Below are 23,451 nucleotides of genomic sequence, written 5' to 3'. Positions count from 1 at the left end.
ACAAGACCCACACACCACACACACATGTACACACAAGAACCACATACACCACACACACATGTACACACAAGAGCCACACACCACACACACATGTACACACAAGAGCCACACACCACACACACATGTACACACAAGACCCACACACACCACACACACATGTACACACAAGAACCACACACCACACACACATGTATACACAAGAACCACACACCACACACAACATTTACACACAAGACCCACACACACCACACACACATATACACACAAGACCCACACACACCACACACACACATGTACACACAAGAGCCACACACACACATGTACACACAAGACCCACACACACCACACACACATGTACACACAAGAGCCACACACACCACACACACATGTACACACAAGAGCCACACACACCACACACACATGTACACACAAGACCCACACACCACACACACACACATGTACACACTATCGACCAAGGAATTAGTTAAGCGTCAGGCAACAAAGATGACACAAAAGTGTGTTTAATAAACTAGTTCCTGAGGCAGTAATGTTTACTTAGCGAGCTCCGCCTTGTAAGTTACTTTCAGTGTTACTTTCTAGTCCTGTTACCTAGCAGTAAAATAGGTACCTGGGTGTTAGTCAGCTGTCACGGGCTGCTTCCTGGGGGGTGGAGACCTGCTCGAGGACCGGGCCGCGGGGACAATAAAAAAGCCCCGAAATCATCTCAAGATAACCTCAAGATAGAACCTCTAGGGAGCTTAATGCTGTTGTCAGTGCTACTCTCCAGTACCTCCAGTACTACCAGTACTATTATCATTACTATTAGTACTATTAATTCTAGTATTATTTGTATTATCTTCCCGGTAGTTGTGATGATAGAAGAGCAGCAGCTCACGTGTACCCGCGTGAGTGAGAACTTGTTAATTACAGCAGAGTACACGAAGAACTTGCTCTACAACACCTCTTTTATGTAGAGCAATCTTACAAACCTTTTAACTGCATGCCACAGAGCAAACACGCAATGCGATAATACATTAAATTCACACGATATTTTTTTGGGGGGAGTTAAATACAAAACTAATTTCATATACTCACACAAGAGTACCAGTACTCATACAAGAGTACCAGTACTCACACAAGAGTACCAGTACTCACACAAGAGTACCAGTACTCACACAAGAGTACCAGTACTCACACAAGAGTACCAGTACTCACACAAGAGTACCAGTACTCACACAAGAGTACCAGTACTCACACAAGAGTACCAGTACTCACACAAGAGTACCAGTACTCACACAAGAGTACCAGTACTCACACAAGAGTACCAGTACTCACACAAGAGTACCAGTACTCACACAAGAGTACCAGTACTCGCACAAGAGTACCAGTACTCGCACAAGAGTACCAGTACTCACACAAGAGTACCAGTACTCACACAAGAGTACCAGTACTCACACAAGAGTACCAGTACTCACACAAGAGTACCAGTACTCACACAACAGTACTCTGTGGAGGCTGACTCCATACACAGTTTCAAGTGTAGATATGATAGAGCCCAATAGGCTCAGGAATCTGTACACCAGTTGATTGACGGTTGAGAGGCGGGACCAAAGAGCTAGAGCTCAACCCCCCCCCCCCCCCCCCGCAAGCACAACTAGGTGAGTACACACACACACACACACACACACACAGCTCTAATGCATTCACACACACACACACACACACACACACACACACACACAGCTCTAATGCATTCCTAAAACAAAATTTAAACCCCGATGATTCATATCCTCTCAGTGTCCTGGCGAAAATTTAGGAACCTTCCCACACGGAGAGCACTTCTGCAATATACGCCAGCAAGCAAAAATATTAAGTATGCAAATGCCACTATAAATTTTCCTACCCCATAAAATATGAGCATTATACCTCAAACAAACACAAATATATCCTATTTAAGGGAGGCAAATTTCACGTCTTTAATTTGCGACAGACCGAGAACACCCGGGACGCCTCCTTATTGGCTAATTTCAAAACTCCCGGGAGAGCTTTAGTTACCTATTGGCTGATCGCGACAGGCGAGGAAGCCTGTGATTGGCTGCCTAAAATTCTGGACCATATATTTCAGATGGAATCAAAGTTGGTGAAGGGGGAGGGGAACCTCCCCCTTCCTCCCACAGCCTCCCAGAGCTGTGAGGGGTAGTGGAGCCTCTATACATGGAGCTGTGAGGGGTAGTGGAGCCTGTATACATGGAGCTGTGAGGGGTAGTGGAGCCTCTATACATGGTGCTGTGAGGGGTCGTGGAGCCTCTTTACACGGAGCTGTCAGGGGTAGTGGAGCCTCTATACATGGTGCTGTGAGGGGTAGTGGAGCCTCTTTACATGGAGCTGTGAGGGGTAGTGGAGCCTCTATACATGGAACTGTGAGGGGTAGTGGAGCCTCTATACATGGAGCTGTGAGGGGTAGTGGAGCCTCTATACGTGGAGCTGTGAGGGGGTAGTGGAGCCTCTATACATGAAGCTGTGAGGGGGTAGTGGGGCCTCTATACATGAAGCTGTGAGGGGGTAGTGGGGCCTCTATACATGAAGCTGTGAGGGGGTAGTGGAGCCTCTATACATGAAGCTGTGAGGGGGTAGTGGGGCCTCTATACATAGACCTAGGAAAAATAAGTGGAGGCTGCCTCTGTATACTGTTTCAAAAACAGCTATGTAATTTAGATACAGGGAGCTGAATCTATAGTTGCTCGAAGAGAGTGAGTCAGAGGAGACATAGTCAAGACATACACAATATTGAAATACATCGATGTATCCAGCAGAGTGGTAAACCAATGGAGCAAATTATTTGAGAGAGAGTAGTGCATGCAAAACGTATCACAAACATTAAAATGCACGCACACACGCACACGCGAAACTGAACTTCCAAAGCTGTGGAGCAAAAAAAATCAAACTTAAATATGCACAAGACTTTGTTATCACAAGTTGGGCTGGAAGTGTGTGTGTGTTACTGACCTGGCTCTCAACAAGGTCGAAGCAAACCACTCATACTGCATGCAACCCCCCACACCTCATACTAAATGGTCCATGTTGGGGGTCCCCTCATATTGCTGGGTCTACCACTCATCACACTGCTGGGCCCCCACCACCCACCACTCACACTGCAAGACAGCGCCGAGATATTCGCCAGTCGACGCCAGTATGATACAGCTAATGTGTTCATTTGGACAAAGTTTAGATGGGGTATTCTTATGTTAGGTTTGGATGAGTTTACTTGTATGTTGTTCAAGATTCGCTACTTGGAGCAAACAGTTCCAAGTAGCACGGGCTATGGTGAGCCCGTAGGTCCTTATTTTACTTGTATACTTATTACTGCATTATTGTTCTTGATATTTTATTACTGTAATTATATTTAGCACATGCTTTCTTTATTATAATTATGTGTTAATAACAACAATATGTTAATGTCGAAATACGGAGCTTTTTTCGCCAACTATATTTTACGAGAAAAGATTTCATGTTATATTATGATTCATTTTATGTTTGTATATTGATTATCGGGTATCCGGCCACGTTCGGTCCTCCCGGCTGGGAGGACAATATCTTGGGTATCCGGCCACCGTCGGCCCTGCCGGCTGGAAGGCCAATATCTCGATATCCGGCCACCGTCGGCCCTGCCGGCTGGAAGGCCAATATCTCGATATCCGGCCACCGTCGGGTCCTGCCGGCTGGGAGGACAATATCTCCGGTATCCGGCCACCGTCGGCCCTGCCGGCTAGGAGGCCAATACATCGGACATACTACATTCAAATTCACATAAAAAATAACATATGTAAAGACTCCCAGCACCCTTGTCACGCCTCGTCTTAAGGGTTATTTGTGCGAATAAATCGCTGGCAAGAGGCAAAGGGATCAAATGAAGCCTCATTCAAGGTTTCGGGATCATGAGAAGTCGAGCGAGGATTCCCTGTGGGCCTAAATAACACAGTTCTGGGCTAATTAAATTTACCCAAACTTTTTCACTTCTCTACAGCAATTTACCGCAAAGGTTAATTAGTACGTTTCGGAAGTTATGTCCATTAATAATAATTAGTTGTTGGGTTTTGGTGTACAGGATTTGGAAATTTTCAAACTTTTTTTGGAGTTTGGATTAATTTTCCGTGTGTTTTCCCTCGAAGCCTCTTGGGCGGGTGGCGTCGGCCAGTGTTATATATAAAGCTACACCAATTTTTATTGTTTTATCAGTCGTTTCATACACATTGGGTCATTATTTCAATGTATATATATCTGCTTTTGGAATTTCTAAGAGTTCCTACTTCCTGATTCCGTCCTTCTAAGGTTGGCAGTTGGGCTCAGGTTGACAGAGAGGCCTCTTGCCTCTATCCACTGGGGGAGAGGCAAGAGGCTGGGGGGGAGAGGCAAGAGGCTGGGGGGAGAGGCAAGAGGCTGGGGGGAGAGGCATGAGGCTGGGGGGGGGAGGCATGAGGCTGGTGGGGGAGAGGCATGAGGCTGGTGGGGGAGAGGCATGAGACTGGGGGAAGAGGCATGAGGCTAGGGGGGGGGGAGAGAGTAACTGCTCCGTCTGGCAGTGGACGCCACTCATCAGGTGAGTGACATCAACTAATACTGGGACGATATTACCATAGTTCTGGCTCTCAGCCACCACCTCCCTGAGAGGCGTGGCCGCCAGGTCGTGTGTCACACCATCTGGTCACTTGCTCCGTCTTAAGGCTGCCAAACTATTTTTAATTTATGAGAGGTGGACGCACCTACAATACGCTCTACTTGCCAGTACTGGTCAGACCGTCGCTCACGCATGATACACACACACACACACACACACACACACACACACACACACACACACACACACACACACACACACACACCAGTTGATTGACAGTTGAGAGGCGGGACCAAAGGGCCAAAGCTCAACCCCCGCAAGCACAAATAGGTGAGTACAAATAGGTGAGTACACACGCATCCTGGAGTATGCGGCCCTAGCATGGAGCCCGTACCTTGTCAAGCACATGACGAAACTGGAAAAAGTTCAGAGGTATGCCACTATAGGCTAGACCCAGAACTAAGAGGCATGAGTTACGAGGAAAGGCTGCGGGAAATTCACCTTACAACACTGGAAGACAGAAGAGTAAGGGGATACATGATCACTACCTACAAAATCCTCAGCGGAATCGACAGGGTAGACAAGGATAAACTATTCAACACTGGTGGCAGGCGAACAAGGGGGACACAGGTGGAAAGTGAGTACCCAAATGAACCACAGACATTAGAAAGAACTTTTTCAGTGTCGGAGTAGTTAGTAAATGGAATGCCTTAGGCAGTGATGTGGTGGAGGCTGACTCCATACACAGTTTCAAATGTATATATGATAGAGCCCAGTAGGCTCAGGAATCTGTACACCAGTAGATTGACGATTGAGAGGCGGGACCTAAGAGCCAAAGCTCAACCCCAGCAGGCACAACTAGGTGAGTACACATACACACACCTTCAAGAATGCTCTTGCATTCTTGGATGTTCTTGCAACTTCAAGAACAAGAGAACACAGATTCAAGCAAAGGAAACAAAGGTGCCGAAAAAATATTAGAAAGTTTTCTTTTGCAAACAGAGTGGTAGACGGTTGGAACAAGCTAAGTGAGAAGGTGGTGGTGGAGGCCAAAACCGTCAGTAGTTTCAAAGCGTTATACAACAAAGAGTACTGGGAAGACGGGACACCACGAGCGTAGCTCTCATCCTGTAACTGCACTTAGGTAATTACACACACACACACAACCCGGATGTAGGAGTGAGGTAGGGAGCAGCTAAGCAAGAGGAGATGAGAGGTGAGGGGGAGGGAGGTGAGGGGGTGAGAGGTGAGGGGGTGAGAGGTGAGGGGTTAACGAAGGTAGTCACGTTTTCTCCCCTCCCGCCCCTTCCTCACCTCCACACCCTTCCCACACCTCAGGTGATCATTACCTGTCCACAACACCTATACCTAATTATGACGACACAGACGACCTTTCCAGTGAGACATTATAACCAATCATTTGAACACAAACTATTTGATGAAATCAAATCAAAACATCAAATCAAAAACTATGATTTGCCAGAAGTTTCATTTTTATTGTTTTTGTTACACGTCATGTTTTACTTACTTGCAACATGAGCAATGGACACGTGGAGCCAGCACAAACGCCTCGGGCTGGGCATCGACACTGTCAACAGCCTACGTCATACGTTAAAGGAAATATTAAAACCGCTGAAATCCCTTACTGGTACCCCGTGTTAAATATGCTAGAGTGCGAGGCTATTCTACATAATGTTTGTTAGATCCCAAGTTGACTATCACGCTTTGCACTGAATTAATTTCTCCACTTCTGTTTTGATCAAGAATACTTAAATACAGAATGAAGCCACGAGGTTAATTCTTGGTGCCCCGAGATGCACAAGAATAATTAACGTGAGAAAACTCAAGCTTCCCACCATACTAGAGAATTATTTAATTTAATTAATTTTGCGCCGAGGGGCGAGTTTATTGGGCAGCGCCACTCATCCTGTGAGTGGACACACCGCGATAGTGACAGGATTGGGCAGCGCCACTCATCCTGTGAGTGGACACACCGCGATAGTGACAGTATTGGGCAGCGCCACTCATCCTGTGAGTGGACACACCGCGATAGTGACAGGATTGGGCAGCGCCACTCATCCTGTGAGTGGACACACCGCGATAGTGACAGTATTGGGCAGCGCCACTCATCGTGTGACTGGACACACCGCCATAGTGACAGTATTGGGCAGCGTCACTCATCCTGTGAGTGGACACTCCGCCATAGCAACATGTACCACGCTCCCCAATAGGAAGAAAACCCGCTGAGTTGTTCATCCTGTCACTTGTACCCAGACACAGCTGGGACTTGCTTAACTGTCTCAAGTGAACAGCTCATCAAACAAGAAGATTAACATTCGTCAACTCTTAAAATCTTACGTTATCTTGCGGAAATGGGGAAATCTTTTAAGAACAGAACCTATATTTGACAAATAGTATTTTCCTAACTCAAACAATGTAGTGAATATTTTCTATCAAATGCTTAAGTAATTGATGTCCTAACTAAACACTTACGGGTTGTCTAACAACATTTAAAAATAAACGAGGAAAACAAGGACCAATTATAAGAGAGATGATCATGTAAGTCAACACGAACTTCAGTATTATAGTCATGAGTGAGACCCCTGCATCTCCAGCACTGCTCACAGACCAATCACCGCGTGGCCTTAACACTATAATGATTATATAATGTTTATATAATGCTGAGTTTTGTTGGTCATATCTACCAGCCCTCTGGTGGTCGGTAATACGGGGTTGTTAGATCCCTGTCTGTTTGGTCATAATAAACTTTATTACAATCTTTATTACCAGGAATAGTTTACTTTATTACCAGGAATTCCTGGTAATAAAGTAAACTTTATTACCAGGAATCTCATAGGCTGCGGCGCCCTCAGCTTTATCTATTTGTTCTGGTAGATGTTCACTAATTCCTTAACGACTTATTTGGGTGAATGAAAATTAATTTTATTTCACCCAATTTGCTCAAGTTCTTCGCAGTCTGCTTAGAACTTAAGGAATGATCAAGTAAACATCTACCAGAAAAAAAAAGATAAAGCTCTGAAGCCGAACACCAGGGGCCAGATTCACGAAGCAGTTACGCAAGTACTTATGAATGTGTACATCTTTCCTCAATCTTTGACGGCTTTGGTTACATTTATTAAACAGTTTACAACCATGAAAACTTGCCAATCAACTGTTGTTATTGTTATAAACAGCCTCCTGGTGCTTCCGAGCTCATTAACTGTTTAATAATTGTAAACAAAGCTGCCAAAGATTGAGAAAAGATGTACAGGTTCGTAAGTGCTTGCCTAAGTGCTTCGTGAATCTGGCCCCTTGGTAGAGTTCAAGTACGTTTATTGAGATAATAAAATACTAAAAATCTCTCATCACTAACTCATCTAAAAATACGTATCTCAAAGAGACAGAGTAGCTTAGGCTATTTCCGTCTGCTAGATATGGTCAACATAGCTCAGCATTATATAAACGTGTCATAAAATTATATGGGATAATTCTTGTATAAATTATCCTTAACACTGTCGCTTCAAAACAAAAATAAAATAATCTATCTTTATGTATTATTCGTGAGGACGGGTTGTTTTGTGGTCTTAATAATATACAATATTGAGATCGCGTCGGTTTGTACACAAGGACGGCCAGCTGGCCGCTCTGTAACGCCGTGTCATATACAGCAGTTACAGAACACTTTACCAAAATATACTCGGAATAAAGTGTTGGCTTCTGGCACTAGCAACAACTAATGAACTCGTCGTGTGCTGTATTGCACGCCGTCAACTCACAGTACTTGCTAATGTAGCAAAACAAACTTGATATCCTCACACATCTGCTTAGTTAAACGAACACGGGTTTAGTTCCTAAAACACTAATGTGTATGTAGCTCCTCGTGGATGATAAAATATGTTAGAGGAACCAAATGTAACTTTGTCAAACTAATTATATAATTACAATGACTCCAACCACGTAAAAATACCTTGGATACATCAGTATCTTCAGGTTATCTTGAAATGATTTCGGGGCTTAGCGTCCCCGCGGCCCGGTCCTCGACCAGGCCTTCTTTTTTGTTACACACCGCCAGGAAGCAACCCGTAGCAGCTATCTAACTCCCAGGTACCCATTTAGTGCTAGGTGAACAGGTACATCAGGGTGAAAGAAACTGCCCATTTGTTTCCGCCTCCACCGGGGATCGAACCCGGAAGCTCATGACTACGAATCCGAAACGCTGTCCACTCAGCTGTCAGGCCCAACGGAGCTCATTAACTGTTTAATAATTGGAAACAAAGCCGCCAAAGATTGAGAAAAGATGTACAGGTTCGCAAGTGTTTGCGTAAGTGCTTTCGTGAATCTGGCCCCAGCCACGTCCGCGTTACGAGAGGCAGAAAACTGAGTTGTGATGTGTGGACTTAGGTCGGGTCTCGCCTCCACGGTGGCATGTTGGCCGCTCTCTCATAGATCACTCTCTTCACCGCTAATTTACCTGAGGACCGCTAACACTCTAGGGGGGCCTCGGCGAGGACAGGAAGCCGCCGACTTGTCAAAGGTCCCTTCCCCCCCATTTCTCCTAATATTTACTTTTACTTACCAAGCACTTGCAAAGGATGAATTGTTACCAGATAGAAGTATCGTGATAGGTTACAGTTAAATGGTAACGTACTTGCTCTTGGCCATTAGTGGGACTGGATTGCACCTATTCCTTACCGGAGATTTAAACCCCAAGTGTGGCGCTGTGATTTCAAGCTGCTGGGTGCGTGAGTGCTGCTCACTTGGCTATTTATGTATTTGAGTATACCTTTGAATTTTACGTTTATGCATTATTGAAGCCTGAGGTACTTTAGCAACTGCTCTCAGGTGATTGATCCACAGTGTCTTATGTTTAGTGAAGATTTTACTTTATGTGAGTTAGTAGAAATTAAGTGCAGCTACAGTTCAGTAATGTACTCGGGTAAAGTGGTTGGTGGAGTTTATCAATATTAGTATTCAGTTTCAAGAGTTTTTAACCCAATTGTTCTTGCAGACTGAACCTAGGATTTTGCCCAGCACCTTGGTGAATAATCAGTAATTCCACAGTTGTCTGTATAATTCTTGTTTGTGAATGAACTATCATTACACACAGAGATCACACTAACGTGATGCATCAAATGAACAAATCCACAAGGGCCGTGACGAGGATTCGAACTATCATGTTTGGCTAGTGCTATTACTTCCCCTCAACATGCCCTTGACAACAGGCCTCCAGTTATTAAGTTATTCAGCCGTCGACTGGGTTGGGAGCCGGGCCTCAAGGGTGAACTGTAAGGTGAGGTCAGCTTTAGGGGCTGAGATGTTCATAAGACTGTACATAGTTGTACTATTGTTGTAATGTGATATAACTCTTATTCTCAATGTTGAAGCCTCCGATGCATCTCATTAGTGACATCTGATACTATACTACTTACACTTAAAGCCTCCGATACATCTCATTAGTGACATCTGATACTATACTACTTACACTTATTTGACAATTGCAGATTGTTGTTTGATGTGACGTGCGAGGACTCAACACTACTGTAGTCTTATGTATAGGAGGAGCCGGTCGGCCGAGCGGACAGCACGCTGGACTTGTGATCCTGTGGTCCTGGGGTCGATCCCAGGCGCCGGCGAGAAACAATGGGCAGAGTTTCTTTCACCCTATGCCCCTGTTACCTAGCAGTAAAATAGGTACCTGGGTGTTAGTCAGCTGTCACGGGCTGCTTCCTGGGGGTGGAGGCCTGGTCGAGGACCGGGCCGCGGGGACACTAAAAAGCCCCGAAATCATCTCAAGATAACCTCAAGATAGTCAGGCATGGTCACTGTACGTTCAGGAGATAATAACTAGACACAAATCAAAGAGGAACGTGTACGCCATAAAGGCAGTGTACGCACAATACGCGGCCTTACCAGCGTGTGAAGAGGACAGGTTGTAGCACCACAAAGACAGTATACGCACAACACGCTACCTTACCAGGGTGTCAAGGAGTCATCAGAACTGACAACAGGAAGTTCTCCATCCCACAGGGAATAATTACTCCCTGGAGCAGTCTGCCAGATGAAGCTCCTCAACTAAAATCTCTTCACAGCTCTTAACGTGCAACTGAAATAAGACTCGTCAGGGGTCATAAGAGGAGGGTTCACAACTAGAGGGTTGTTGGGGCCTGCTCACCTAATTGTGTTTACAGAGTCGAGCGCTAACTCCTAAGCCCAGCTTTACCAGCTGTTGATTGTCTAATGCAGCGACTCTTGGCCCTCCTAGTTCTTGTTGTATCTTTGGAAACTCTTGTATTAAGAGTATTGTCTCTCTCTAGTACGTAATATTTGCTCACTGCCCTTACACTACACCAAAGCTGTGTCTAGCATCCCCGTGACTCCACTGCACCTTGCTTCCATCTATTCCTGTCTCCTCGATTCTGTTTCTCTCTAAGTGTGATGAGGTTCATCAAAGCCTTCCTAACAGTTTAATCCTCACAGGTGTGTGTGTGTGTGTGTGTGTGTGTGTGTGTGTGTGTGTGTGTGTGTGTGTGTGTGTGTGTGTGTGTGTGTGTGTGTGTGTGTGTGTGTGTGTGTGTAGTATTATTAGTATGAAAACCTAGTATTCACCAGTTCTGCTTGCGGGGGTTGAGCTCTGCTCTTTCGGCCCGCCTCTCAACTGTCAATCAATCAATTGTTACTAACTACTAACTAGTTATTTTCACACGCACACACAAGTGCACACACACACTGTGTATATGTGCATGTGTTACTGTTACTGTCACTGCTAGGTAACAGGAGCATCAGGGTGAAAGAAACTCTGCCCATTTTCCTTCTCACCGGCGCCGGGACTCGAACCCCGGTCCACAGGATTACGTGCCCAGCGTGCTGTCCACTCAGCCTCCGCCGCCCCTGTGTGTATGTATTTTCTCACCCCCCAACAAGACCCACACAACCCCCATGGCCGCCCCTCCCCCCCCCCACGCCCTCACGAAGCCTGGCCGGGCCAAGATAAGCTCTCTGAGTCACCAGATAAAGTGTCAACAAGCATCATGTGCAATTTCCAGAAGGTTGGTAACTGTTGTAGCCTCGTGAGGGGCCAGCTGTCATGTGGCAGGCCAGCTGTCATGGGGCAGGCCAGCTGTCATGGGGCAGGCCAGCTGTCATGTGGCAGGCCAGCTGTCATGGGGCAGGCCAGCTGTCATGTGGCAGGCCAGCTGTCATGGAGCAGGTCAGCTGTCATGTGGCAGGCCAGTTGTCATGTGGCAGGCCAGTTGTCATGTGGCAGGCCAGCTGTCATGGAGCAGGCCAGCTGTCATGTGGCAGGCCAGTTGTCATGTGGCAGGCCAGTTGTCATGTGGCAGGCCAGCTGTCATGTGGCAGGCCAGTTGTCCTGTGGCAGGCCAGCTGTCATGTGACAGGCCAACTGTCATGTGGCAGGCCAGCTGTCATGGGGCAGGCCAGCTGTCATGCGGCAGGCCAGCTGTCATGTGGCAGGCCAGCTGTCATGTGGCAGGCCAGCTGTCATGCGGCAGGCCAGCTGTCATGTGGCAGGCCAGTTGTCATGTGGCAGGCCAGCTGTCATGTGGCAGGCCAGTTGTCATGTGGCAGGCCAGCTGTCATGGGGCAGGCGAGCTGTCATGTGGCAGGCCAGCTGTCATGTGGCAGGCCAGCTGTCATGTGGCAGGCCAGTTGTCATGTGGCAGGCCAGCTGTCATGTGGCAGGCCAGCTGTCATGGAGCAGGCCAGCTGTCATGGGGCAGGCCAGCTGTCATGTGGCAGGCCAGATGTCATGTGGCAGGCCAGCTGTCATGTGGCAGGCCAGCTGTCATGGAGCAGGCCAGCTGTCATGGGGCAGATCGGCTGTCATGTGGCAGGCCAACTGTCATGTGGCAGGCCAGCTGTCATGTGGCAGGCCAGCTGTCATGTGGCAGGCCAGCTGTCATGTGGCAGGCCAGCTGTCATGGGGCAGATCAGCTGTCATGGGGCAGGCCAGCTGTCATGTGGCAGGCCAGCTGTCATGGAGCAGGCCAGCTGTCATGGAGCAGGCCAGATGTCATGTGGCAGGCCAGATGTCATGTGGCAGGCCAGCTGTCATGTGGCAGGCCAGCTGTCATGGAGCAGGCCAGCTGTCATGCGACAGGCCAACTGTCATGCGACAGGCCAACTGTCATGTGACAGGCCAGCTGTCATGTGACAGGCCAACTGTCATGTGCCTGGCCAGCTGTCACGGGGCAGGCCAGCTGTCACGGGGCAAGCCAGCTGTCATGGGGCAGGCCAGCTGTCACGCGACAGATCATGTCAAGTAACAGCCCAAATGTCAAATTACTGCCCAAGTGTTAAATAAACGCCCAGATGTTAAGTGAAAACTCAAGTGAAAAACAACAGCTCAAGTGTCAAGTTGTAATGACGCATTTTGATGTATTTATCATTGTATTGTCATTGTATTTGTAACTTAGTGTTAATACCCAGCGTGAGCGATACATTCCGGATGTAGAAATGTATGTAAATGTTTCCCTCTAAATGGTTTGTTTCAAAATTTTTCCCCTGAACATAATTGTGTTTATTTGTTCATCGATTCAAAAAAATATTTTTAATATTTCCAAAATAATTGTGATGTAAAAAAAATTATTGTGCATATTTATATTATTTTTCATGATCCTGTGCAATGAGTTGATTGAAATAATTTCTTCCCCCTTGTAACTTACATTGCGTTCCCCATTACATTTATAACTTAAATTACCAATTACATAATTAAATATCAATATCACATTACATATCAAATTTTTCCATTAATTCCCCCATTACATATAAAATTATTCCATTAATTCCTCCATTACATGTCTATTTTGTATTCCCCCATTACAAAGTTACAGCTCAAGCGTCAAGTTACAGCTTAAGTGTCAAGTTACAGCAAAAGTTTGAGTTACAGCTTAAGTGGCAAGTGACACCATAGAGACCCTTGTATATTAATTGTCATAATAAACTAACCAGATATTTTAGCAAGGTCGCCCTCCCCCCCCCCTGCAGCGTACACCAAACCTTGGCTGCTTCAGGTTTACCCCGCAGCTGGTGGTGAGGGGGGACGGCGCCCCCTCCACACTGGTGGGGGGCGGACTCCCACAACACGGGGGTGGGGACCCACATTGTGGAAGGGGGAGGGAGGGAGGAGGGAGGGAGGTGGAGATCCACGGGAGACGGGAACAATCCAACAAAAAAGGAGGGGGTGGAATTTCTCTATAACAGTCCAGTAAGTCTCCATTTGTGCTAAAAATCTTATCAGCTACGTTAGCGTACCAGTCGTTAGTATCTTGTTAAACAGTTCCCTGGTATTGGTGCAGTCAGCTTGGACTTCGCTGTCATTGGGTATAGGCCTAAGGTATTTTCTAGGCCAGGAAGTGAGTGACTAGTCATAAATGAGCACAGCTTAGTTATTCACTCAGAGCATTCTGTGGGGTTGCAACCCGCTCTCGCACAAGACAGTACATACATGACTTACTACTTATAGTCACTATTTGGCTTATTAATAACTACATATATGGTATATGCTAAGTTATATTTTGTTTATAAGGTATACACTCTTCCTACAGATTTGCTAAACACCATTTTAATATTTGGAATTTCTTTTTCACTTTTATTAAACAATAGAGATTTTATATAAAATTTGACAATATCCTGAGTTACTTTAAAATTTATTTAAATATTTTAGTTTTGTTTTATTATTTTTATAAAACTGTAATATCAATATAGAAATAGAGAGTGAACACCACAGTTTGGAGGCGGCTTTTGAGCCCAGGGTTTGTGTATAAGCTTAGAATAGAGCTAAGTGGGATTTTGCTGTGGATTACACTGGCTGAGTATACCTGAATTACTGTTATCGTAGTAAGAGCCTCATCCCGTGATCTATTCACTTACCATATTAAATGGCTTGAGGTGGACGTCCAGCTCTTAGGGTGCACCGAGAATTATTTGTTAAAACACAAAACGCTCTCAAATTATGATCTGGAAATATTCTTCCTCTTCTCTTTTCTCCCAGTTGAATTTATTCAGTCATAAACAGGTCTAGCTGTTTGAGTTAATGATATCCCTTGTTCTCTGTGGCATCAGTCATTCCCTCTTCCCTTTGTTGGGTAAAATAACCAAACTAGTAGTATTGGAGTTATCCTTTAACAAGTTAACGACGATTAACGAAAAACTTAACGAACCCGTGAATGTCCGACTACCAGTATGTGTTACTAGTGATTCCTAGTAAGTAAATAATATGTGAAGTGTTCACATGTGTCACCTAAGAATGATGGATTAAGGACAGAGGATAGGATTTACCGCGCAAAGAATTGAGAGAACTTTTAGCGCGAGATCATAGCAGCCGGTCAAGGGGTGGATAAGACTGCCAGAGGTGCAACGATATTGAGGTCTCTCACACACAAAAAAGTCATTTCAGCAATTCCTTGGACGTTATGATGCTCCTCACATCAAGACTGGGTTGTCACGGGTATTACTACCTCTCCAAAACATGCAGCTTGTTATAAACGTGGCTCGTTACCTGGTCGTTAGACCTCAACACCAGGGGGTGGCGGAGACCTTCACCACTGGGAGGAGTAGAGACTTGGCACAAGAGGAGGTGGAGACCCTCGAGAGGGGGAGGGGGTGGAGACAGGGAGGGGTGGAGACGGGGAGTGGGTGGAGACGGGGAAGGGGAGGAGACGGGGAAGGGGTGGACACGGGGAAGGGGGTGGAGACAAAGCACACATTACCAAGAACCTGCGCCTCTGACGTTCTATATATTCATCGCGACACAAATCACAGATTTCGACGATACAATTTTTGTAAGCAAGACCAAATTATCGCCTCCATCCATCCATCTCTTTCCGTGTTCAGATGACGATTGTTGACGTTATAACACTTTATAGTGCGCCATATTTTAAGACTTTACTGATGGACAGTGCCGAACTTTAAGACTTTACTGATCTTAACTTTCCTGGCATGCAGTGCCAAACTTTATGACTTTTCTGGGATGCAGTGCCTAACTTTATGACTTTCCTGGTATGCAGTGCCAAACTTTATGACTTTCCTGGCATGCAGTGCCAAACGTTATGACTTTCCTGGTATGCAGTGCCTAACTTTATGACTTTCCTGGTATACAATGCCAAACTTTAAGACAGTTTTGTTACGACTGGTGGGTTTTATTAGGAATGGAAGTTTTTTTTAGTAATGGTGAGTTTTGTTAAAAATGGTGGGTTTTGTTGGGTACAGTGAGTTATATTACTTTTAAATAAATATTGAATTAATCTATTTACAATCATTATTATTATTATTACCAATATTATAAAATATATTGTCACTGTTGCCACTACGTTTAGCCTTGTTTGACAAACACCGCGAGGACCAGTGAGAGACGGGCAGGGGGCCACGAGCAGGGGGCCACGGGCAGGGGGCCACGGGCAAGGGGACCCGGGCACGGGAGCCACGGGCAGGGCGCCACGGGCACGGGAGCCACGGGCAGGGGGCCACGGGCAGGGGGCCACGGGCAAGGGGGCCACGACCAGCAAGCTTTGTCGTGCACTCGCCATCAACACACTCAAGATGGATTTCACAGAGTCACAAATGCACCACAAATGCAGGAGGACGCTTGGTGCGGTGTTGGGGACAGCCTACTAGTCTCTACCTTAAAACCTTTCTAGCGCCAGCTGGTCCATGATAACTCCTCTGTAAAACATATATCTAGAAAAGTGGCAATTTGACTTCAATGACGGTGTCATTGCACACAAATCCACAGTTACATAATAAAGGTTAAGAAACTGACCACACTAAATAAATTAATTAGGTCGAATAACAATGACCGAAGATGGATAACAATGGGAGTAAAAAAAAAAACTTATCGGAAAAAAGAAAAGCGATATGTGCAAACAATTTAAAAATGGAGAATTCTATTTAGAACAGCAACTGGTCAGTCAAACTGGTATGAAAAGTAAACAAAGAAATAGGGAAAGCAAACATACATTATGACACAAACATCTGGGCAGACAAAGACAAACACTAGATGGCTTCCAGATATTACCAACAAAGATTAGACACCAAACAAGGCTACTGAAATTTACATTTATTTCTATAAGCGTTAGCAATAAGACATTTGCACAAAGAAATCGCATTAACGTGATGCATCAATGACAAAATCAGTAAGAGCCATTAGGAGAATACCAGGTTTCATTGCTTTTGGGAATGTCGTGGTAAAGGGGTCCAAGGCGAGTGCTTGGGAGTACCCAGTGTGTAGGTTCGAATCCTCCTCATGGCTCCTATTGACTTTCTCAATAAGACTCCACTATTTATATATTACTCTTGTTAAGCCCCATTGAGATTATACAGATCAGTTTTGGTCTCTGTACTCCAGAATGACAGCTCGTCCTCAGGTTAGCTAGTTCACTAAAGAACTAAATGGACTTTGTGCATTTTACTAATTATTTATATATTTACTTATATACAAGAAGGTACATTGGGTGGGTTTAAGAGTGTACATAGTAATAATTATGATTTTACATTCTTGTAAAGCCTAGCACGCATAGCGTTTCGGGCAAAATACTATTCAAATAATGTATGTATGAACTGGACCTAGTAATTATAACTAGCGTCCAGTTCATAACGATTATTGCACTCAAAAATGTTCCCCAGGTTAAAAGAGAAATATAGCCGACGAAAGCATTATTCTCATTCAGTACAGATTCTAACTTTTCAGGCTACTAAAATTAACAAAACTATGCGATCAAGGCGATTTAACATAATAAAACCAAGTGCATGGGAAGTTGTATTCGGCCAAAAACTAAACTCTAATAAATAGGTACTATATCGGATGGAGTTAATCGTACTCCAGTTACACACACTAAACAATCTTCTGGCAGCCTCATTAGGCACGATATCCGGGCGAGGCGTTGGTTCGACGTTGCATCAACGTTAATTCAGCGTTGATGATATTGATTCGGCAATGAACTTGGCGATTCTCTTCGATATTGTGACCACTGAGCGGTTGCCAGGATCAGGTTTGGTTACCGTTATCTGTGGCAGGTGGCTACAGGTGACGGGTCTCCCAATCCTGAGCACTCCAGGTGCAAATTCTGTAAGCAGGAACTGGGACGTGATCTCGCACACTACATCACTGAATGCCCAGTTATCAGACCATTCAGACCTGTTGACATGAGGTACCCGGAACTTTGCAATTATTTTATTTACTCTCGTGTTCTTGAGGATATCCTCATAATGCGCCCAAAATTTGCCAGGTACAGGCTACTGAACATATGGCCCTGTAGCACTGTTGCAGGTACACTGCACTGCACTGACTAACCATCCTGCGAGATGGGGACTTTCAGTATCACTGCTACCTTATTCACTCTTGTGTTGATGATATCCTCATAATGCACCAAAGAGTTTGCCAGTGCAGACCAATTATCACATGCCTGTATGACATGTATGACTAACCATCCTGTGTGATGGGGATTTTTAGCATCACGTAGTTAGCTTTTTGATACACTGTACTCCCCTTCATATAGTCCAGGGTAGCTGCACAAATTCAGATGTACCTAAATGTGTTAATATTAATTAAAAAAAAAAGGTCTAGCTTCAACCCGTCGCGAAGTCACCAAATATCGACATAACCTGTCAAAACCTGACGTAGGTTCCTGCACCACCATCAATCGACCAGACTAATTAGTATCTTCAGCAGAGTTTCAAAGACAATCAATCATAACTCCGCCATACAAAACGTTCAGCCACCAGCTGTTGTATTGTGAATTCAGCCCAATGCAGCGAAGCGCTCTATGCTGTCTGGAAGGTACTGGTTAGTAGGCTTGTCATATTATGATTCTCGATTTCTTTCTAGCACCTCTTCTTCCCAGTCCCCGACATTCATAAAAGGTGAAGAATTAATAGGTATGTGGCTACAGTTGAGAGTGGACTGTGGTGAGTGACTGGTGTTTAAGCAAGCAACAGTCCAGTGAACACAATATCGAAGAGCAACGCCAAATCGAATTTGAATTAACGTAGCTTCAACGACGAACCAATGCCACTCTGAATATTGTGCCCACTGGGAGTGTCTAAACAGGTGTCTAAAAGAAACAACAGCTATTTCTAAATTACTAACGATTTCTGCATAATTCCTCTTGGAGACAAGGTCTAACACACTCAAGCCGATAAACAATTTTTGAACTTTTAATATAATGCCGGGTTGAAGGTCTGGCTGGTACAGTACAGTCACGCGATTAACACCTCAAAACAGTCCAATAAAGTGTGTGTGTGTGGTTATTTATGTATGATTTACTTGGTACAGCTGCAGCTTGTGATTTGCAATCTTCAGTTGCATATTTATCGTATTTACTCTTTCAAGCTCTCTGTACTTTCCGCAAAACCCCAAATCGTCCTGCAGTGCATTCTTTTTTGGCCCTGCGGCGCGGCCGTCACTCCATCGATCACTGCACATCTAAGCTATTATCTGGTGAATATTGCGAAGTTTTTACAAAATTTTCATCTTTATAACTGAGCACCAACCATCAATTGACCAGCATTGTATATTTCCTCAGTGTAATATCATATATTATGTATTCTTGTGATATGGATGTTCATTTCAATAAAATCTAGACTGCTAAATGTAATTTATAATACAAAATTTGTTAAATATCGGTATCAATAACGACACAGAAATAGAGTTTAATTTTAAGTTTCTGTTTTTCCAGCGTTGATTTTATTGATATTTTACTGTGGTGTATATATCTCATTCTGATGATGTTCATGTATATGGAATTCTCGTGGTAGCTTAGCTAAATGAATTATGGCGTTCAGTTCCTGAACCCATCATGTACCTCTGTAACCCTTTCACCACCGCCCACGGGATGGGTATGGGGTGCATAACAAATGACTAACTAACAGACGTTCAGGAGTAGTTGTAAACTTGGTAAACTAATGATGCAACACCATACAAGGACAAGCCTTTATGAAACGCCAAGTTTAGCTCGGGGGACGAGATTCTTCGTATCTAACAAAAGATATTATTAACAAACTGCATGCATATATATATATTCCGTTGCGAGGTGGGAGGAATGAAATGAATTAAGACCATATAACAGGCGAGGCAAATCATAGGCACGCGAGCAAATTTTGCTGACACCTGGCATACAGTGCCGGGGTGGCACTTAAGACATTCATTTAAATTATTTAGATCAAAGTCTTGTATCCTTTGTTGGGGGATAGGAAAGGAAGGAAAGGAACTATCAGGGGGAAAGCACCAAGCCAATACGACTATATAGCACTGGGAAGGAGGGTCAGGATAAGGATTTGGGGTGGGATGGGGGGAAGGAATGGTCCCATACTACTTGGGGATAGGAAGCCTGTTAGGCTTATTAAGACTAGGCTAACGATTGCGCTTCCATAATATGTAACACACAACAGTTGCCTAACTCACAGGCACCTTTTTATAGGTGGGTAAGCAGAGGTATCAGGTGTACGAAAACATGCCCAAACGTTTTGTCCAGTCAGGGAATCGAACTGGCCGGGGTCCTTGTAACTGTGAGCGGACCACGGCACAGGACACTATACTTAATTAATGAACCGGTCTGTAATTCTCTGGGTTTTATCTTTTGCATTTTTTTTTACTATTAGTAATAATGCCACTTTTAGTATTGATCCTTTCCCCAAAGACTTGTTAAAGACTGACCAGAGGAGATATAGCAATATATTTCGTCTGGTTATATACATTTACACTTATTTCTCACAAATTTCTTAAGTTTATTTTCACTCGTGTCTACAATTCATTTTGCAAATTGTCTTTGTGTCGTGTTACTTAGAGACAAAATTATTAATTTGACTTGAGTACTCTGTCACCGCGAAAGGGTGACTAATACCCCTACAGACACGCAACTCGTGTCACGACTACAGAGGTCAACATTATGAGAAGTGATATCTCACTCTGTATGACTTATGCCGCCTCATACTCCAAGGATTAGGGAGAGAGGGGTGTCTTGTGCTTCCTCATCCTGCAAGGATCAATTTTAAAGATTCATATATATCCTCATATTGTAAAGACCAGTAAGAAAATCCCTCACCGCAAGGAATAAGGAAAAGGCCTGATACTTCCTCACACTATAGCGAAATGGAAAGATACGCCTCTTAATACAATGTTGTTGTTGTTTTAGATTCAGCTACTTGGAAAAAAAAGTTCCAAATAGCACGGGCTATGGCGAGCCCGTAGTCATAATATAAGGAATAAGGAAATGAGCCTCATAATTTAGGAAATAAGGAGAGAGATACCGCATTTTACAATGAGAAATTTCACTGTGATTGAGAAAGTAACGCTGCATATCCTCATACTTCAAACAACGAGGAAACATCACAATTCAAACAACGGCGAGAGACCTCATACTACCAGCAACAGGAGTGAGAGCTACACACTCCATCATATAGGAGGGGAGAGAAAGAACTCATACTCTCTTACAACGCAATACACAAGACATACTTGCGGTGGAGCACCCAAGAATTGTTGTTGTTGTTAAAGATCGCTACTTGGAATAAAAAGTTCCAAGTAGCACGGGCTATGGTGAGCCCGTAGTGTGTGTATGTGTGTATGTCCAGACCCAAGAATGGTTGGAAAATATGACAGTTTATTTCCTGCTTGTTTGAGAATATTTAATTTAGTTAAATAATTTAGTTTAAAATGTCATAATTATAAATGCATATTGGCTGTAGACATTGTATAAATCAACGTACGTTTACATATTATAAGCTATTATTATTTGAGATCTTGTGTAATGGAATACCCCCAACCCCAAACTCTCATGGGTGTCACTGGGGTCGTCATATAACCACCTCCTCCCAAGGGCATGTCACTGAGGACGTCATACTATCATCCCCTCCCAATTGCGTATCACTGGGGTCGTCATACTACCACTCCCTCCCCCCCTCTCAAGGGCGTGTCATTGGGAGTCATTCTATCAACTCCCTTCACAATTCCTTAGGGTGTCACTAGCCTTAGACTAGAGCAACCTATCATTAAAAATTTAATATTAATTGCAGCTATTATTAATCAAACGGAAAAAGGATTGTACAAAAAAAGTCTTTTGTTTATTATAAAATTTGTAAAGGTACCAAGAACGAAGGCAATAACCATACCTAAAATTTTCTAGGATTACCATACTAAATCAGACCAAAACTGGCGTATGTTAGGCTTAGGATTGCTTATTTTAATCATAGGACAGGTTAGATTAGGTAGTCTATAGTTACCAGTCTAATATTCCAACCAGCGTGCCAGTTGGAATATTCCAATAATACAAAACGAAATTTTTAGGGTACAACTGTTCATTTGTGTTCGTTCTACCAATAGATGCCCTCAAAGTATAATATTTTTTGGAGGTTGGGTTACACTAGAGGTCATACTTCCTCCCTCATTTCTTAGGATGCCAAGAAGACGTCCATCTCTCTCACCTCACTGTCTAGGGTGCCACACAATTCCTCACATCACAAGGGTGCTGGACGACACTTATGTGCCTGTCTTACCTAAGCGTGTTAATAACAAAAATAACCTCAATCTTGTAAACAAAAACTTCTGAGCATTTGTATTCTTTCCTTCGCTTTACCGAGATAAATACGATAAGATTAAGCAATCATAACACAACGTGAAAGATACGAACATTGCAGACACTCGGTGCATATGCAAGAATATTATTAATAAAAGAAATACAGGGAGATGATGACGAAAGGTACAGTATGACGCGTTGGGAATATTCGGTAAAAATGATTATGTAAGTTCAGGAGAGTGGGCGGGTCGCAAACACACACACGTGCTTGTGGGCGATTTGTTTAACATTACCTTTTTTCTCCTGAACTTGGTGGAGGAGGTGGTGGTGACCAGCACTAAGTATATGACGGAAATGATGGCTGCCGTGACCATGGTGATCCGGAACACTCTTCGTCTCCTCATGCCGAGGCCAGAGAGCAAGGACAGGAGCGGGTCTCTTACGACCAGGGAGGACCCGGAGCGGCACACCCTCCACTCAGCAAGTGCTTCACGCACACACTGACGTCCTCGGCCTCGCACACTGCCTGCTCCATCCTCCTGTCCGTTCTTTCCCTGCTTGCTTCACGCACTGCTTCCGCTCCCCACTCGTTACTTCATGCCTGCTGTGCTTCTTGACATCTTGTGATTATCGTTTAATGGTTTACTATATCGCACACACTCTCAAGCTTAATTCACGAAGGCTTGAGTCTTGCCCTCTACGTTTGTTTACAGTCTTGATGGCTATCGCAGGTCCGTCTACAAGACTTGCGTGCTTTGCTTGCTCATGTGCAATGCTTTATCGTGGTTTAGATTTCCTTCTTTTCTATACAGTTCCGCCATTGAAAAAATCTTGCATCTATGTCTTGATTTTGGAACTAAGGATCATATAAGCATTGTCCAAAATGGTCCCATTAAATTATATGTTTGTGTTTATATTATTATGCACGCCATACCTATCGTGTAGGCGAAAGTGATAATGTTAGAGTGGCTACACCCTACACATAATGGGTTCAGAGACTACACCCTGATGTTCCTGGCGCTAGACAGTTTACACTGATAATGAGCTACATACATTTCGCAAGGATAAGATATTTAGCTACGATCTATATATAGGCAACGCGTCAATTATAGGTGAGTATTTTAAGAAATTTCTTAACTATTTGTAAAAAAAATATTTGTATTTTGCTCCGCGTTCATATACACATGGCGATACAAGGTGTGAGAATAATTTTGGTGAGTTTATCCTGGGACAGTTAGCTGTGTGTCAGCGAGTGCTGCAAACTCCCAAAAGTGTTATTTATAGTCTTGCCGCAGACCAGCAGTAGTAACA

General features: G+C 44.3%; 1 protein-coding gene across 1 annotated transcript in view; it reads right to left on the bottom strand.

The window, feature by feature from the left end:
• Positions 1-22,822, bottom strand: part of LOC123765030 (polypeptide N-acetylgalactosaminyltransferase 14) — a gene marked incomplete in the record, with an annotated part of 70,310 nt that extends 47,488 nt beyond the window's left edge. Inside the window, 1 exon segment of the mRNA XM_069333440.1 lies at positions 22,434-22,822. Within this exon segment, the coding sequence (XP_069189541.1) occupies positions 22,434-22,544 (111 nt within the window).
• Between the last annotated feature and the right edge of the window lie 629 nt (positions 22,823-23,451).

The sequence above is a fragment of the Procambarus clarkii genome, chromosome 29 (assembly GCF_040958095.1).
Source record: "Procambarus clarkii isolate CNS0578487 chromosome 29, FALCON_Pclarkii_2.0, whole genome shotgun sequence".
Taxonomy (NCBI): domain Eukaryota; kingdom Metazoa; phylum Arthropoda; class Malacostraca; order Decapoda; family Cambaridae; genus Procambarus; species Procambarus clarkii.
This window is presented reverse-complemented; position numbering and strand designations above follow the sequence as displayed.